General features: G+C 52.0%; 1 protein-coding gene across 1 annotated transcript; it reads right to left on the bottom strand.

Moving 5' to 3' along the window:
* Positions 1–4970: 4970 nt before the first annotated feature.
* On the bottom strand, positions 4971–18312 carry GDF10 (growth differentiation factor 10). The gene is made up of 3 exons (XM_004049372.5): positions 17537–18312; positions 7817–8742; positions 4971–5937 (listed from the first exon to the last, which is right to left on the bottom strand). Exons 1-3 carry the CDS (start codon positions 17850–17852, stop codon positions 5746–5748), a joined length of 1434 nt encoding a protein of 477 aa, XP_004049420.1. The 5' UTR covers positions 17853–18312; the 3' UTR covers positions 4971–5745.
* Between the last annotated feature and the right edge of the window lie 605 nt (positions 18313–18917).

The following is an 18917-nucleotide window of genomic DNA, read 5'->3' as shown; positions in this document are numbered from 1 at the left end:
CGCCACGCCAGCCTAATTTTTATATTTTTTATAGAGATGGGGTTCTGTTATTGCCCAGTTTGGTCTCAAACTCCTGGACTCAAGTGATCTGCCAGCCTCCACTACACAAAGTGCTGGGATTACAGGCGTGAGCCACTGCGTCCAGCCCATGAACTTCATTTTTAATGACTAAACATTTTCCAGTTCTATGGACATATCTTAATTTAGTCAAATATTTCCCAATGGTAGGACAATCAAGACTATTAAGATAATGTTGCAAGACACATTATCGTACATTGTTATAGTGTATATTTTGTATATTTTATTGGACAGGTCATTGGAAGTGGAATATCTAGGTCAAGGTATACGTAACATTTGCAAAGCTCTTGGTAAGCATTGCTAAGCGGCTTTCCACAAATGCTTTTTAAATATTCACTCTCAGCTGAGCCTAAGAACTCATCTTACTACACTGTTAACCAATACTTCTTTCTAATCCTTGGCAAATTAATGAACAGCAGCAACAAAAATGCTAATTTGCATTGCTCCTTAGGCTGGACTATATTTTCCCCCACTTTTTTCAGGAGACAAACCACAGGATCTGGGCTTCAGCCTCCAAGGAGGTATAGCAGTGGCCAGGTCTCATCCTGTGCTGGTCCAGGGCCGTGCTCAGGAATCACATTTGTTACCGTGCTGTGAGTCTAGGGAGAGGGCCAGAGGGCACCATAGATTCCTGGGTGTTCCACAGGAATATGGCCCAGGGTAAGCATGCAATAACTAGTTATTAGTATTGCTCCTGTCAGTACATGATCTTTCTGTGACTGTTTCTCTCTCCCCCACCCCTGGGACAGCTCTGCCCTTCCTTTCCATGGAGCTGCAGAGGGAGCTGTGCTCTTCCACCAGGACCACCTCATGTCCCTTCCCCCTGTCCTCCACCAGGGCCAGTTCTGACTGCCTTTTAGTACCTGCCTAGGACTCCTACACCATGCAACCTCTGTGTTCCAAGAAACAGTTGGATTCATCTAACAACCACTAAAGGGCCCCAGGGCTGCTCCTCTGCTGACAGCAATTTGACATGCCCAGTGAGCCTGCCCGGCCTTCACAGCCAGCCAAGGCTCCTCCAGGGCAGGCCTCCCATGCTCGTCTCTGCATATGTCTTTTAATACCTCGGCATGCTCTGTGGTGGGTGCTAGTCAGGCTGGGTTCTGCCCCAGTGGCTGCCAGCTTGGCCCTGTCCTCCTGTCTCTTCTCAATACCCAGACAGTTTCACATGACTGTGCTGTTGTTACTTTTAACCAAAACCTCAGTAGGGTCACAAATCTCAGGGCTTGTGAATTACAGAAATCATGGCATCACTGCAATTGGTATGGAAGAAGCACAATTCAATGAAGAAAAGAAGTAAACTTGACTCATCCATTTATTTCAAGCATCCTTGAAGCCCGTTCCTCCAAAAAGGTGACATTGACCTCAGCGTTCCTTCATGGAGGGAGAAAGGATTCACCTGAGTTTCTGTTACACCATGACTCCAGAGCATCAGGGACCCCTTCCCTCCCAGGAGACATCACTAAAAAAACCTGTTCTCAAAGCATGGCCATGGAGCCAGCAGCAGCAGTGCCTGGGAACTGGATAGAAATAAAGCCTCAACCTGAATCAGAAACAATGCTAGGGGGCCCAACTGTGTCAAGCTCTCCAGGCAACTCTGATAGGCATTTTGCACAGTGGTTTTGACAAAAGAGGGAACTCATAAGAGCCTTCCAAGAGAAAACATATGAATACATTGCCTAGCATGGTATTTGGCACATAGTGAATGCTACATAATTGGATAAATAAACATATGTCTTCTCCATCCCACCCACCTATCCCCGACCCATACAAACAAGCCTGCTGGGAGATGCTGGAGGAGCATGGCTTGGGGTTGGGCTGAGCGTGAGTGAGCGGACTGGAGGCAGGGTAGATAGAGGATTCATGGACATTACTATCTCAGGGAGCAGAGAGAAGGGGAATGGAAATCCCAGAAGCACCTGTGAAGGATCTTATGTTTCCAGGTTTTGGTAAAGGGAAATAGTTTTGAACTCTAATGTTGGTGTTTTGGTGCACAAGTCACAGCCAGAGCTGGCCAGCTGGCCAGCCCTCCTGGTTTCTCACTGACACTACCTTCCAGCCCTCCCTGGCATGCGCTGCTGCAGACGCTCTTTGTGATGTCCTTATTCCACCAGCCAAGCCCAGCTCTTTCGTCCTGCTTGGTCTCAAAGTCAGCCTCTTTGTGGAGTCGTCTGCATTCCTCCTCCTCCAGAGTCTCCTCCTCTTACCCTCCCCGTCCCACCTCAGACATGCATAAGTTCCTCAGTCACAGCTTTGTCTCCATCCTGGCCACAGAAGAAGCATGAGTTATAAGCTTCTGCTCTGATGACATTTTATGAAGTCATAGAGAGGCACCTATTGGGACACCCCAGGCAAAACACCTGGTAGTACCAGGACTCAAGTCTTCCCATTTCTCAAGTAGAAAGGTTGTACTGGAAGCCTTCTGAAGTTTTCTCCCAGCCATCAAGTTTTTAGCTCTCAATGGTACTGTTTATGTTTGTCACATGAACTAATCTATAAGAGGCCCTGCCCTTCTAGAGGATGTGTAAATTCAGAGATGGGGCCCAGCTGCAGGCCACCACCCTGCTCCCTCCAGAATGAAACAGGCCCAGTTGAGTGACATCAGCAAACCGTGTCCAGACCGTATGATGGAATCTTTTGGGCTCTTATGACAATGTAATGTTGACATTTTTTGTTTTAAGGGAAAAACAAGTTATTTCATAAACATATTTCTTTTTAACCTCACTTTACTGTGTCCCAACCTCAGTGTTGTTGGGACAACCCTAGCAGACTGGGGATCACTGGCCAGGAAGTTCAGGGTCAGTGCCAGTCATGTAGGCCTTAAATCAGGCAGCCTTGAGCATCAAACTTAATGTTCCCTGTGGTCTTGGCAAGACATCAATGGACATATTACTTACCCTTCTTGAGCTAGTTTTTCTGCAGCTCCAATTGGGCAGTAAGTTGCAAGGCTGCTGTGAGGCTAAGCAAGATCCTGTAACTGCGTGGTCTTCTATACATTGGAGGGATCACTAGTGATACCAGCTCCTCCTACTGCAGAGTTGAGACATGTCATGTCCCCAGTTGGGACCTGCCCCATTTCACATTCCAAGGTCTTCAGGGCATGCCCAGGAAAGATGGCAACAACTGAGCACCTTCCATCCAGGCACAGGCCTGGAGGCCATGCCCACAGCTGGACCCAGGGAGAGTGTCCCAGCCTGCCCTCCCCAACCCCAGTAAGCCAGACATGAGGACTCAGAGGCATTCCAGGTATTTGGGGGGAATCCAGAAGGCCTCCCAGAAACTGCAAGTGCTAGAAAGAATAAGATAAAACTACTATCGGACAGCCCATGTTTAGCAAAAATAGAAAGGGGGCAGTTGAATGAGAAGAAAATGAGGGATGGAATATTCAGAAGAAAGGGACTTGGAGTTTTATTAAGCCCCAATATTTTTACTTATTTTGCTATTAACTTATATCCTGTCATGTTCCAAAGAGAATTACACATGGCAAACCAAGCACTAAAGTGCAGGCCAGTTTGCGCCAGCCCAGCAACCTATAGCAGCTTGAAGAGAACAATTTGGCCCCATATCCAGTTCCTGTGGGAGTAAGGGAATAAGGTGGTGAGTGTGGAGGACCATCCCACCGCTCCCCTGACCTCTGACAGCAGGCAGGGCCATGTGCCCAGCAGGTAGGGGTCCCCACGGCAGCTGCTCACGCATGTGTCCTAGGGTCACTTGGAGCACCTCATAGGAGATGCTGAGCAGAAGCTGCGGGGTTTCACCCTGGCACCCTTGCATCCCCCTCACCTACCAGTTCTGGCTAATCATTTTCCAGTTTCAATGGCTTCGCCTCCAGGAGTTGCCACTCTTCGGATGCTACCTAGGCTCCTGGAATCACTGTGGCTGCCTGGGCAGAAGGCCAGGGAACTGGGACTTTACATCGCCCTTCCCAGGGCGGCCAGAAGCCAAGAGGCCCTGAACACCCAGCTCCCTTGCTCGAGGCCACACTGCCCTGAGGAGTAACTGAGCTCCAAAGCTCCCCACAGGATTGCTCCTAGCCTGCTTTTCTGCTTCACCCCACCCTTGCCCATGTCTCCTGAGAGCACTTCCCCATATATCCCTTGCACAGGAATCCTGGTCTCCAGAGCCCAGCCTAAGGCCCAAGACAGACACCAGAGCTGCTTCTCTCCTTGGACATCCCCTCTTAGAAAACCACTATGGCTTTGCAGTTTCCTCTAAGACTTGGGGCCACGTCATCTGTAGGTCCCAGCTGATGGGACTGCTATATATACACCTGTCTCAAATTGGATCCAGATTCTCTTTCAGAAATGCTGGTTAAGCAGCTTCAGGCACTCCATCATAAGGCAATGTAAACGAAGGGCATAAGGGAACAATTTGGGGTGGCTTGGGTGATCCTTCTACACACAAGCAAAAGAGAAGCAGGTGCAGGAGACCACATGGCCCATCCACTTCCTCATGAGTCCTTGGACCTCAGGAGAGACCCCTACTTATGTTGAATCTCTTGCTCCATGAATTACCAGAAGTAAAAGATCTCTGACCAGGCAACCATAGATGTTTTTTTAAACACCCCAGGCACCTCCCAATCAATCCATGTCCCTGAGGCTAGGGGATGAGGAGAAACCCCGAGAGGCCACTGTCCCTGTCTGGAGCCATGTCCATTCTCAACATCAGCCTAGCTTGGGTTTGCAGGAACCAGTAGTGGGGCAGGCCCCTGGAAGGCATGGGAAAGCCTGGGTTTCTGGAGCCTGGGACAGACACTGGAGAGTATGGAGATGGCTTAGGGGACTCCAGCGACCCTAAAAGAGGCTGAGTCCCCAACAACCACCAGATGGTGTACTTACAGATGGGGAGCCAGTGAGATTTTGAAATGGGTGACATTCAGTTTTTCAAGATACCACTGTACCTTTAATTTATTAGCTTTCCATAAAAACACATAACATACACAATCTACAGTATAGAAAGTATAATTTACAAAAATATAAAATCTTGGTTATTTTTTAGTATTCCCACATGTTACTATATGTGTTATTTCAATATGCATGTTTAAACAACCCACATCAGCATGACTATCTCTGTGGGGAATGGTGTCAACGCCCTCCTTTTTTGTTGTTTTAAAATAAAATATATATATATTAAGAAAAAGAAACCAATATTGGTTACATGTGCATACCATATGGATAAAAGCTCTGCAGTGGACTTTGAAAGGAAACACCCATTTACACCACGATTATCCTGTTTTCCAAAATCACTATGTGGCCCAAAGTGTTCTGAACTGAGCATTTAAACAGAGTTCTTTCCGTGTGCAGGGAGCGAGCACCCTAAGATTTGCATAGTCTTCTTGCTCAGTTATGAGATGATGATCACATCAAGCCAATGTTGTGGATATGTTTTGTTTTCAAGCCTTCAGAACAGTGGGTATGAATGATGGGCCACTTCCAGGCCAGGGCTAATTCCCAGATTCCTTCAGGTACTCAGGCTGGCATTTAAGGGGCTAGTCACTAGCAATGAAAGACCCCCTAATGATGCACTGGCGGACAGCTCTCTCTGGGCCCCAGTGATGTTGCCCATGAGCTGTGCTCTGTGTCTGCAGCTGCACCACAAATCCTGGTTGCAGAAGGCTCCGAGAAGGCGGCTCCGCTGGGCGTGGCTTCTTTCCACCCTGGAGTGGTCTCACCGGCAGGCACAGGTGTCCACGGACATGTTGGGGTACACCTTCAGAACCACATTCCGATTCTCATCCAGGAAGAGGACCCCAAGGGAGTTCATCTTATCGGGAACACAGCAGGGCTCTGGGATGCCAGGGATGATGCCCACAGCCCTGACAATGCTCTGGATGGTGGCATGGTTGGATGGACGAACGATCTGCAAGGCAGAAAAGGTGTAGGGTTACCTCAGCTCCGCCTTCACCCACCCACGCACCCATGCCGTCCTCACAGTCCCAGGCCATACTGCTCTGCTGTTGCTCCCCGGCTGAGGCCACAGAATAGGCATCCACCTAGAGGAATGGACGAGATCCCAAGGCGGGGCACACGGTTCCTCTAAAATCAGACATATGCTGAGTTCTGGGCTGAGATCTCCAAGAGCCCCCAGGCCTTCCTGCCCCTTGGCTTCCCTGAGGCATGCTGTGTCCCCAACACGGCAGGGCCACATGGGGGCGCCTGAGTGTCACACATCCCCGCGGAGCACCAGGAAGCAGACAGAAGCTGCCCAGAGGGAAAACCCAGCGAGATGCCAGCACAGCCCTGATCTGGCAGTCTGAGGAGGACAGGCATGCTTCTCACGAGGTTGTGCTCTTGTCACTGAAGGGAAGGCCTGGCATGTGCGTGGCAGTGTGACAGGCTGGACACTGACATTTCCTAGGGGCTGCTCTCCCTGCATCACCCCCTTTTTTTTGTCAGCTTAGCAATTTTATGGGGTGGGTATTACCTAGACTTTACTGGGAAGACACTGAGGCTTAAAATGACTGAGTAACTTGACCAAGACCCCTAGTTAGAAAGTGACCTGGCTTGGAAAACTATGCCCACCTCTGACAAGATGAACCAACCGGGTCATCCACTTCAGCGCATCACCAGCCAAACAGAGACTTTTGTATGTAATGCTGTTGAGGAGGAAGCCCTCTTGTGTTGGTGTGGTGGGAGGGGAGCAGGGCAGGGACACCTGCATTTGCAGCGTTCTGGCTGGTGTCCCGGAAGGTGGGGAGGCAGCAAGCCAGGGTGATAAGCTAACCGCATGGCCAACCAGCTGCAAGCCTTCAGGGTTCCGGGCTTGCATCTGCCTGGGTCTTTGCTAGGCCCTTTTAGCAGGCCCTGTCTCTCCGTCAGGCACCTCCCTCTCTCTTGCACATGCACGGTTTTGAGGAGAAGTTTTGAGGAGAAGCCATTTAATTCCCAAACACGTTACTGCTGCCCCATGTCTGGGTCTGGACTTCCCCAGCAGGCTGATTATTTAAGTTCAAATTGGATTTATGCACTGACTTTCTTTTCTTGGAGGGAAAGGCATGACCTGCCCTGGGCAGAGTAACTAAGCAGGAAGAAACTGTGTGCTGAGTGCCGAGGGCTGACATCACAGGCAGCCAAGCAGCCTGCAGAGCAGGCTGCAGGGAGAGGGATGGACTCAGCCACAGCCCAGTCTGGAGCGAAGGTGAGAACTGGAAATCCTTAGGCTGGTGCAACAGACAGAACAGCCCAGTGCTGTGTGTCCTGCAGACCCTGTGCACAGTGAAGGCCTATTCCCTGTGGATTCCTGCCCTGAGCTGCAAGGAGGAGGGAATCTACAGTGGGAGAGCTGCTGAGGCTAGCACTGTGCTAGTCATAGATTGCCACACTCTGGGGTCCAGGCTGGGAACAGAAATGAGAGCCTTGGTCAGGAAGGAGCTTCTGGGACCTGCCGTGTGTACAGGAAGCAGCATCTACTCAACCTCTGCAGATAGTTGCTATGTGGGGATGCGTTTCTAAAGACATGGATTCTCCTGCTTTTCAAAAGAATGTTCTCATTTTAAAGTCCCAATTCAACCAAGCCAAACTTCATAAAACACAGCCAAACTCACACATATGTGGGCGGCAACTACCCTACGGGCTGCCACTTGGTGACCTATGTCTACCTATGTCCTGCCTGGAATAGATAGGAGGTACTGTTATTCCCATTTTGCAGATGGGGAAACAGAAGTCCTGCAGGCTGAGGAACTTGACGGTAGCGGCAGAGCTGAGCCTTAGAATTTGGCAAAAGGCGGAAGAAACCCTACCTTAGGCATGGGGAACTCACATGCTCCCGCGCAGTAGTAGGCATCAAAAGATTTCGGTGAGATTATCCACTCATTCCAGCCGATGTCTGCGAAGTCCACCTTCAGGTACCTCCGGGAGCACACCCTCGGCTCATCCCACTGCTTCCTCCGGGCTTTCTGCATCGTCTTCTCGTCAAAGTCCAGCACCTGCGAGGCGGCCATGAACACCTCCTGGCCCTTCTTCCTGCGGTCTTTGCGCCCTGGCCGGGGTTTCAGCGCCCGGAAGGGGCTGGGCCACAGCTGGTGCTTGTGGAAGTGCTGTGCGTGGGCGCGCGGCGGCCTCTCATCCAGCCCCGGCAGCTCGTTGTCCTGGAGAGGCCCAGTGGCCTGCGCGGCTCGGCGCACGCGGGGGTCCGCTGAGTTGTTGGGGGCTGCGCGGGGCTCGGGGTCTCCGGCAGGGAAGGGGTCGTATCTCTGCAGCGTCACCGCCACGCTGTTGGGCTCCGAGATGGCCAGATCGTTGGCATAGACTAGGATGTAGGGCGCATAGGGGCTGGGCCGGGGCACCGCCGGGTCCCTCTCCTCAGAATCCAGCTGGGCGGAGAGGAGCAGCTCGCCATCCCGGCGGGCCGCCTTGACGATGGGGGAGATGTCCTTGGCCTGCCACAGGCCGCGCGGTGGGGGCGCCAGGGCCATGGCCCCGCGAAGTAGCCCCTGTGTGGCCGTGTTCTGCGAGAGGCTGCGGAAGAGCAGGTGCTGGCGTGTGGGCGGGCCCAGGGGCAGCGGGCGGCCTGAAGCGTTCTTGGCTCGCGGCTTGCATAGCACCTCGAGCGCTCGAGGCCACCGAGGCGGCTCTGAGTAGAAGTGGAAAGTGGCCGTAAGGATCATTTCCGAGTCTTGCATGGAAGTCAGGTTGAAGAAATACACGGCCTTCTGGTCGACCACTTCTGTGAGGGAAGGAGAGACCACAGGCTGTGAAGTTCTCGCTCGTGCTCCTGAGGGTCTCCCACCCAGGGCTGGAGGAGCAAACGCCCACCGATCCACACTTTCAGGACCATCCTCCTCCCCCGCTTTGCTTCCCTCCTTTCGTGTAATCCTCACATTAAACTGATGAGGGCGCCCTTTGCAATCCTCAGTGCACAGGTGAGGAATTAAGGTTGAGATTGTCAATATCCCGTAGCAAACAACAACAACAACAAAAAGCAACAGCAAAAAAATAGGGGCAGACAGGGAGGCATTCAGGCCTGCTGGACTCCAAAGCTCCTGTTTGCTCCCCCTGCCCTCTACTGCCTCTGCATGCACAAATGAACAAATGTCACTGACACCTTCATTAAGTGCTCAGGATGGCTTGGGTTGGGTCCAAGCCCTGCATCAAAGCAGCCCCTCCTGTATTTGCACAGCCCTCTATTTATGCAATCAGTTTTTAAATGCAATCATTAAATACACTTCACATTAAACCCAAACATTCTTCCAAAAGAGATGAAATAAATAAACGCTCATGCTTTTTGAGCACCTCCTAAGGGAAACCAGGATCAAAAGTACAGCCATTTAGGCATCTGCTCTTTGTTCTGCCTGAGGATTTTTAAGATCGTTTTAACAAGAAAAGAGCAGTATCAGGATTACACAAGGCAACTTGACTAAATCTCCAAGGTCCAGGTAAAGACCGGGACGTCTCAACCATTACATCTGCAACTTGGTTCAAGAATGCTCCAGCTCTGGCTTCCCTGGGGCTGCTGGCCACTCCTTCCTATTTGCCTGGTGGAAGCAGGCGTTCCCCAGGGCACCAGGGCAGCATAGCCATGTCAGCAGTCCCAGGAAGCTGCCCCAACCTTGGCAGCAGCATGAGTATTGTGTCAGGTTTGAATCGCCTAAACATTATTATATATCAGTGAGCGTTCTCAAATGGCCAAGTCCGCTCTAGGCTTCTGAGGAGTGAGGAGTCTTTCCTGGTGCCTCCCTAGGATGCTGCACACTAACAGGACACCAGAGAGGCCAGGCTGGCTTTCTCCTTTCCACTGCTTCAATTCCTGACAACCAAGTGTCCTTCTGCTGGGGAACGTCTGGAGAGGAGCAGGGCTCCCAAGGCCGGGAAGTGTGTGTGTGGGACACTGGGCTCTCTAGGCGCATAGGTCAGGGCCACACCTCTCTGACCCCTGTACCTACAGCATCTGCAGGGATTTTTTTTTTTTAACAGAAATATTCCACTTTCTCTTCTTTGTTTCTGTTGGGAAGAAGGCATAATTCAACTGGGATTGTTCACATACTCTTAAGGGACTATGAGCGGGAAGAAACAGAGAAGCACATCTATGGAAGGCCTGATAAATAAATGCCAGTAAAGGCTCAGGTGACACTGAAGCCATTACCTTATTTAATCCTCACAACAAACCTGCCAGGACAGTGTCACAGCCCCTCAACATGCTCCACACATAAGCAGCAGCCCAGGGTCTCAATGCACATTTGAACCTGGCTTCCCCAAGCATGTGGCCTTGACTGCATAACAATGACTTCCACATTTTAATCAGCACTCCAGGGGACTCTGGCCATCAGGGAAGTTTGGGAAGTCAGTGGCAGCTGATAGCTCACTCCGGTGGTAGCGGTGGTGTATCTGCAGCGTCTGGGGTTGACCTATGGATGGGATGAAAGTTCACCAATAATGTTGCACCCCCCATCCCCAAGCTAGAAAATGCCCTACGAACCAAGCTCCCAGGACTCAGTGGGGCCACGCCCTGAACCTTGCTTTCCCCATCTGCCTCACAGGGACAACAGCCTCTATCTCACACAGAGGATTGTCTGGAAGATCACAGAAACAGCCTAGTGAAGTGCCAGGTACAAAGGAGGTGCCCAAATGTGCTTTCTGCCACTTGAATCTAAAGGACCAAGGCTGGCAGAGCAAGCTCCCCTCCATCAACTGGGGTACCTTGCATTCACTGATCCAAATATCTGAGCTGCAACCCAGCCAACACAGCACATTGTTTTTCTTTGATCCAGTTCAAGTCTCAACTCCTCCATTGTTCTGCTAACAGATTCAGAGTGAGGAGGAACCTTTGAGGTTGTGCAAAAGGGTATAAGTCCTACCTCCATGTGGCTTGAATGCCTCCTGCCAGAGGGAGCTCAGCCCTCACTGGGCAGCCTGCTCTGGGAAGACCCTCCCTGCTGGGGACTGCTGGGGACAAGATGGGTCACCCCCAGCCCCAGTGCATGAGGGACCACAGGCTGGTCCTCTCTCTGGATGTTTCTGCATGTACGCAGTGCAGGGGGCTCCAGGCTGTGGCTCAGAGAAGGGACCTCAACCTGAAATCTCTCAGTTTAGCCGAGCCCAGGCCATAACAGAGAAGCACTGAAGAGAACGCCATGATTTCCTCTGATGCGTGCTGGTGCTCTGTGATTCACGTCTTTTCTCTCTTCTTTCTTCTCTGCCTTCCTCCCTCCTCTCTTTTCTTCCCCTCTTTCCCCTTTTCTATCCACCCTCTTTTCCTTTCTTTCTTCCTCTTCTTCTCTTTGTTTTCCTGATAAAGATTTGCAAAACTCCTACTCCAGGCTAAGTTGGGCTGACCAGGGTCATAACAAAGTTGCCCAGGAGGAGTTCAGCCTAGAGGGGAGACAGACTGGTAACGGCAATGACGCCCGTCTTCAGTGTCTCCTCATGTCACAGTTTTAAAGAGCACTGTCCAAGCGAGGCCCCCTGTGTGCTGGGTGCATTCCATCACAGGTCACCCCCCAAGCTCGGAGCCCTCCATTGTCCCAAATAAAACTCAACCCCTTACCAAGGCCTTACTTGATCTGGCCTGCCTACCTCTGCAACTTTATCTCCTATCCACAGCCCAACCCCACCCCTCTGCCCCCGTCACACTGGCGTTCTTCTCCTTCCAACATGTGGCTTTATTCTCAGGACTGTGCCTCACGCTGCCTTCCACCTTCATGGTTCCCCATCCAGTACCACTCAACCTCTTCAGGTATCTGCTCAAATGGAACCTCCCACAGTGGGTCCCCTGGGCTCCTGTGGCTGGAGAACAGCCTCATCGCTCTGTCTGCCCCTGCTTCATTGGCCTTCAGAGCACTTCCTGACATCCTGCTGTATACTGATTTATTGCTCTTATCTTCCTAAAACATAAACTCTAACGGGACAGGGACACTGCCAGTTTTATTCACTACTGCACCGCTAGACCTCACCATAAGGCTTAGGTGACAGTTGGAGCTCAGAGATGCATGTTGAATGAGATTGTCTGTGCAAATCCTGCCCAAGTGGGCACAAGAGAAGTGTGGTCTGTTACTTCAGTTAACACTGGGGGTTCCTGGCATGCTTCCCTAGAGTGCAGTAACCACAGCCTTAAGAAGTCAAGAAATCCTCATTCTTTACAAAGATGCAGCTGATGATGCAAATCCAAATGGAGGCAGTGGGCACCCAGGTGTTTAGCCAGACTTCCCCTTGAGCCTCAGTGTTCTCATCTTTAAATTGGAAGAAAATTGTTTATTAATTATGACATTCTGAGCTCCAAGTGTATGTGCTTGGTCCTATGCTGAGTGTTCTGCATGCTTGATTCATCATTTTCACCATGAGGAGAGTAGGGAGCGGTCATTCATTCTGTGGACAAAGAGCTGAAGCTTCAGAGAGGGTGTGCAATTTGCCTAAAGTCACACAGCTGGCAAGGGGTGGAGTCGGGGCTTGTACCCAGCTCTGTCTGACCCCAAGCCCATGCCTTTTGCTTCTCCATGTGTTCTGGATATGTTCATGATCTGCCTAAGAGCTAATGGACAAAGATCACGTGCTGTGAACTGCAGCATGTTTTGCAAACAGAGGTCATTATTTTGATATTTTTGAGTTCTGACTCCCTAAGAAGAGAAAGACTGACTTTATTTAGACAAGCTGATCTCAGTGGCTCTTGGGAATTCTCAGAACTGTGACCAGGTCCACTTTGCTGGGCACTCAGCCTCCTTCCTGAGGGCAGTGGGGATGGTACTGGGGGAAGGGACTTCCTCATCCAAAGGCCTGTCCAGCCCCACTGCTGGTCAACTCTCAGGCCAAGAGCAGCCCCTTAGATGCTCTGCCCTATATAAAAAGATTCCAAGACAGTTTGGAGATCTGTCCCTTCACCTACTGCCCCTCAGACAGCCACTAGGGCAATCAGTGAGAACGCTGGGCTTAGATGCATGCACCAACAGAAGCTGGAGGAAGGGGCGGTGGGCCAGACGGTGCTGCAGAGAAGAGCAGGGAACTAACAGATTTAGTACTTAGTGCCCGTTTCCATGCAGGCTCTAGGGTTGAGGTTCAACTCCTGCTTGCATCCCTTACTAGCTGTGGGGCCTCAGGCAAGTCATGGAACCACTTTGTGCCTCAGTTTCCTCATTCATAAACTGGATAGAGTATTTGCACCTCCAAAAGTTATTGTGAGATCAGCTCTGCAGAGCACACTAGCAGCACTGTGCCTGGCACCCAGCAAGGGCTCAGAACAGTTATGGCCTCAGGAACTATTGCCACCCTCAGGACACCACACCCTTGCTCCCTGACCTCCTGCCCAGTGGGAGGCCTTACTTCTCCTCCAGCCCTTCCAGCAGGAGCCTGAGAACTCTTTTGCCTCTCCCATTCCTGCTTTTAACCAATCTCCAGGCCCTGTTTGCTCTGTTTCCTGTTTCTACACAACCGTCCTGAACACAGCATCTTTCCACCCTGCGCTCAGGGCTCCAGACTCAACCACAACAGTGGTCCCAGAACTTTGTTACCTCTTACATCGCACTCATGTCTCAAAAGCAAATTGTCTATTAGAAGTGAAAGGTTAAGATCCTTACTATGTAAAGAACCTTTGCATATCAGTAGGACAAAGGAGGGACTCCCATACAAGGAGGCAGTTTCCACAGGAAAAATTGCAAATAGCCAGCAGGCATGGGGAAAAGTTCAAGATGACCAGTGATGAAAAAAAGTAATTTCAAATGGAAATACCTGCAAGTTTTACCTGCATGCTGAAAATATAATCCATAAAAGATGTATCCACATATATCTCACATATATATCTCTCAAATATATCCATATATCCATATATATCTTACATATAAGGGTAAAACAATGGAGATATAGATAGTGGAGACATAGATAGATAGATAGATAGATATGGCTGGAATGATTCTACCAAAATATCATACTAACAATTCCGGTTATATCTGGCTATGTGATTAGGGATGACTTATGTTCTTTACTGTGATCTTCTATAATTTCCAGGTTTTCCCCAATAAGCATGCATTTATGTATAATCTCTCTCTCTCCTTTATCCCTCTTTTTCCCTGCAGTCTCTCCTCTTCCTCCCTCTCTCTCCCTCTCTCCTTTCTCTCTCTCCCCTCTATTCTTCTCTCTCTCCCTCCTTCCTTTCTTCTGTCCCTTACGCATGCACATTGTATATTGCCCCATTGCCTATGGGGGAACAAATTCATAATACTCATGGCTCTCCATGGCCCGCTTGCAACCTATTTGTCCGTCTCCATCTCCTGCCTTTCTCTCCTTGTGTTATCATTAAAACCAAACTCCTGGCAGTCTCTGAACACAGTGGACAGCTTCACTTCCGCACCTGGCTAAGCCCCACCTGCCCTTCAAAGTGGCTGGGGCCTGGCCTGCTCTGGGAAGGCTTTCCTGGCCCCACCCAGAGGCCCTGCCCCTGCCAGGTCAGTGCACCTTTGGGCTCCCGCAGCACCCCTGCCCTCCTTCTTATATGGCACCCCCCAGGCCTGCTGCCCTATTCTGCTGCTTACTTTGATCTGCCCTGCTAGTTTATGAGCTTTTCTGGGCATCTGTGTGTTCCCTGAGCTTACAGCATCTGCTACCAAACCAAGTGCTTAGGAAATACTTGGGGAACTGAAATCAACTTGAATTTTGGCATTTTTGACAGGTGAGTACGTACTATTATTCTCAATTTAGAGATGAAGAAAACCAACTCAGTATCACATTGGTAGGTGACAAAGCTTACATTTAAACACACGTCATTCAGTGGGAATTAGGGGTGGTCTAACCTTAACCCTTAGGGTCAGGTTGATAGGCTTTCTCCACCAATGCAGATTTAATAAGGAACGAAATTCACTTCAGGGAGCAATGAGGGAGGGAAGGAAGGGGTGGCTGGTATATCAACAGCAAGAGCTAATACACCATTGACACTTACCTGTGTCAGGAATGGTGTAAGCACTTGACATATCTCAGTTTCCATTAAAAAAAATCCTATAAGGAGGGGAGCATTATTAGCTCCATTTTAGAAGTGAAAAAAACTGAGTCATGGACAAGTTCAGTCCCTTGCCCAGATCGCAGAATTGGGATTTGGACCCCACGATGCCAGCTCACAGCCAGCACTTGGCAGCTGAGCTGCACTGCCCGGTGGCGGGGGAGGTATAGTTACGTACCGCAGGCTGTGGGGATGGAGGCATTTGTTGTTCAGGAAGAGGTGCTGCCCCACTGAGGCAGCAGAAACCCACTACTGGGGAGCAGGCCGAGACTGGCATGTTCTCGGACCAGAGCTGAAGCCTCCCACATGGGTGGCGTCATCCATGAGAGAAGGGTCCCTGCCCAAACTCATACCTCCTCAGACAGGTCACTGGATCAGGAAGCAGGCACATCTGAGGGCAGGCAAGAGGCTTGGCATGAAACACTTAGATGAATCAAGGGAGGAGAGGATCAAGCAACCTGCCTGGGCCCCCACTGTATGCAAAGCACAAAACCTGCTTAGCCCATTTAATCCTCACTTCTTCACTGTACTACAAGGAAACTGATGCTCAGAGAGGTAAACTAACCTGTGCCACTGCACACACCTGGTAGCTGGTACAGCTGGGATTCACACCCAAATGTGCCTCAGGCTTCCAAAGAAGAGGGATTTGTCAGACACTTCAGACTACCAGAATCCTGATTTCCCAGGCTTGTCTGTTTCACCCTACCCCTCCCAGACCCTGATCATAGCTCTGAGGGAGATGACAGGGTGTGGGGAGTGACAGTGAGAACAGCAATGACCTGGCAGATGGGAGTTGCCAACCCCTGCCACTGTGAACAACCACTGAGTCTCAGTTTCCTTATCTTTAAAGTGGGAGTGCTGTATTTGAGACACTGTCTTCAGGTCCTTTTTGAGATTAATATCCTGAACTCCACTGCTACTTGTTCTACCCCCTTTCTGTGAAAACAGAATGACACAAGCAGGCATCTCCATGCCTGGCTGCAGCAAGTAGATGGGCTCAGTGGGCAGGCTCACCCGTGTCCCAGCAGTGACCCTGCAGGCCTTGCTTCCTCAACTACAAGGCTTTGAGGATTGAGTTAATAGAGAAGAAAGGTCAAGTTTAAACCCACAGGAATACACAATACTTAGCACGATTATTTGTGCTCCCAGGGGAATCCCATACATCAGCACTTAATCTGGCCAGTGCTGGGCTCTGAGCTTGCACATATGACCTCATTTCATCTTCCCTTCAACTGCACAGGGGAGATATTGGCAAGCCTTGCCCATTTTATCGATGAATACACTCAAGTCCACATAGCTTTAGTGATTTACCCAAGGTCATATTCATGCCAGATGATTCTTAAATGGTTTAATTTAATAATGTTCCTCAAGAAAGGGACCCCACATGGTGCAAGAAAGTTATGAGTGAGGATGGAGTTAGATCCAATTGGCCTGGAGCCCAAGGCCACTGACCTGGTGAGTCTGCTAAGTGGAGGAGGAGGGCATGGGGCCTCTTTGTGGCAGGCACTCCCCAATCCATGGTTATGAGAGGCCACAGATGTTACCTTGAGTCACACAGCCAGTGACAGATCTGACCCCAGGCTGTCTAGCTCCACAAGCTAGACAAGCTCTAGGCTTGTTTCCCTCTCCCTCAGGAGAGGAGCCCGTAGACTGCAGATTTTTCTCCTGTTGAATGGCCTCATCTTCTGCAGAGCTGCAGGAGACCCCCACCCACATATTCTGGAACATTATTCTGCAACCAGGAGTAATCACCATGACAACCAGGGTCTTCTCACCACCCCTGTGGCCCTGGCTGCACCTCCTCTCTACCCAGGGCCTGCGAAGGTGGGCAGGCTGCTGAGGCAGGAGCCTGGAAGCGCTCTCAGAACAGGGCAGCATGGGCTTTTGCAAGTGCCCTCTGCCCAGCTCCATCCAAGGGGCTGAGGAAGTGGAAAGGTGGGACAGAGGCCGGAGATAGGCAGAGTGTTCCCACTGCCTAAGCCCCTGGGCCTTTCCTTAAACCCCTGTGGTCTGAACGCTTCATGGCAGTCCGTGGAAGTCCTCAATCCCGGGCAGCCAAGGCCCTTCTCAGTCCACTCTGCTTCCCTGGACACAGGAACCATAGCTGACACCAGCTAGCGGCTCCTGCTTCCTGACAGGGCCCAGTGCCTGGAACTTCTGTCAGGGCTGCCTATGTTCACTGGCTGTGCCCTTCTCATTTGTAAAATGCCCACATAATTGACCCTATGGCAGGGATACTCCCCTGGCCTATGTCCCCTCTTCCACTCTCTGTGCTTACAGCCTTGTGTATGGGGTAGTCTGTGTACGTCCAGCAATGTGGGAGCACCCCAGGGGCAGGACCTCTGTGCCACCCGCTGCCACTCTTGGTGCCCCACTGGAGGTTCAGGGCCTGGCATGGAGAGATCAGTGAATCATTAGTGAAAGAATGAATGAACCACTCACCCGTTGGCTAGAAGAGGAAAAGTAGAGGTGCACGGGTGGGGAGACAGAAAAGTGAGGAAGGTGGAGAATGAGGAGAAGGGGTCCTGGGGCACCCTCTACTTACCCAGCCTGGCCCTGAAGCTGCGGACCGTGTTGCCCCCTCCCGGCCGCGCGCCCTGCCGGCTGTACTTCTCATAGAGCCTGTGCATGTGGACAGCGACCATGTCCTGGGCGCTGGGGCCCAACGTGGCAGCCGCGTCCCCAGGGTGCCGCTGGGGATCCCTGTCCCCCTGCAGGCCGTCGGCGGCCGCGGGCAGTGCGGACCAGGCGGGGGCCCTGTGGCTGCCGGCCACGTCCCGGAGCAACAGCATAAACAACGGCAGCAGCAGCAGCAGCTGGGGCCCGGGTCCCGGGCTGGTCCGAGCGGGGACATGAGCCATGGCGTGGTGAGGGCGGCAAAGGGCCGAAGTCCAGGAGGAGGAAGGCGAGCGCTGGCGCACCGGAGGCTGCGGACTGACCTCGCGGCAGTAGGGCGCGCGGGGAGAGCCCGGGAAGCAGGGCGCTGGATACCGGGGTCCTCGCGGGGCAAGGGGCTTAGCGGAGCAGGCACCCGGGCGCGCGGTCCGTGGGTACCGGCGGCCCGAGCCCCCGGCCAGCGGTCACAGCCGTCCGGAGCAGCGCAGAGCCGAACCGAGCCCGAGTCGGCGCGCTGCCTTGGCGGACTCGCGCCGCGAAAGTTTGTAGCCCACTGCGCGCCCGGCCCGGCTGCTTCGAGGGGCGGGGCGGGGCGGGGCGGCCGGCTGCGCCCTCGAGGGGACCCGGCTGCGCGCCCCGGACCTCTGGGGCTGCAGCTGACAGGGTCGTCCCTGGCCCGGCTGCCGTGTGCGTGCGCCCGTGTGTGGCAGCGTGCGCGCGCCGGGGTGTGCGCCCGCGAGTGTGGGGGGCGTGGGCGTGGGCGAGCGCGCTCCCCGCTCCCCCGCCGAGAGCCCGAGACCCAGCCCCGCAGCCGGCTCCTGTGTGTCGGCGCCGCAGCCTGCCCTGGCTGCGAGGGGGGCTGGGCGGCAGTTGGAGGGGGGCCTGCCTGCTGGGTTGCCCCTGCAATGGCATGCGATGGCTATGTGATTGCAAGATGACAGCTCCCCTGTGAGGACCAGAGAGGGGATATGTGTGCGCCCAGTTGCCTCGGAGTCAGCGTATGTCCAAAATGTGAGAGTGTGGGGAACAGAGATCCTCTCTGGGCTGACTCCGTAAAGAAAAGCCCTCACCCCAAAGCTCATGCCACCCAAGGGAACTGGAACAAGATCGTGATTAAAACTCAGAATTAGCTGATTAACCAGCCCTTTATTTGGCGAGAGTAATTCCAGTTGTTGAAGAAACACATCAAAGGTCCTTATTAATCTTTGGACATGTAGCCTTCAGGATTGCAGGAGTAAGACATGCTTTCAATTTGCCTTTAAAAACATTTCCAAAGCATCAGAGCAGGAGGAGAGAAAGCAGTGACTTTC

This window comes from Gorilla gorilla, chromosome 8 (assembly GCF_029281585.2).
Source record: "Gorilla gorilla gorilla isolate KB3781 chromosome 8, NHGRI_mGorGor1-v2.1_pri, whole genome shotgun sequence".
Lineage (NCBI taxonomy): Eukaryota > Metazoa > Chordata > Mammalia > Primates > Hominidae > Gorilla > Gorilla gorilla.
Note: the sequence above shows the minus strand (reverse complement) of the source record. Positions and strands in the feature narration are given on the sequence as shown.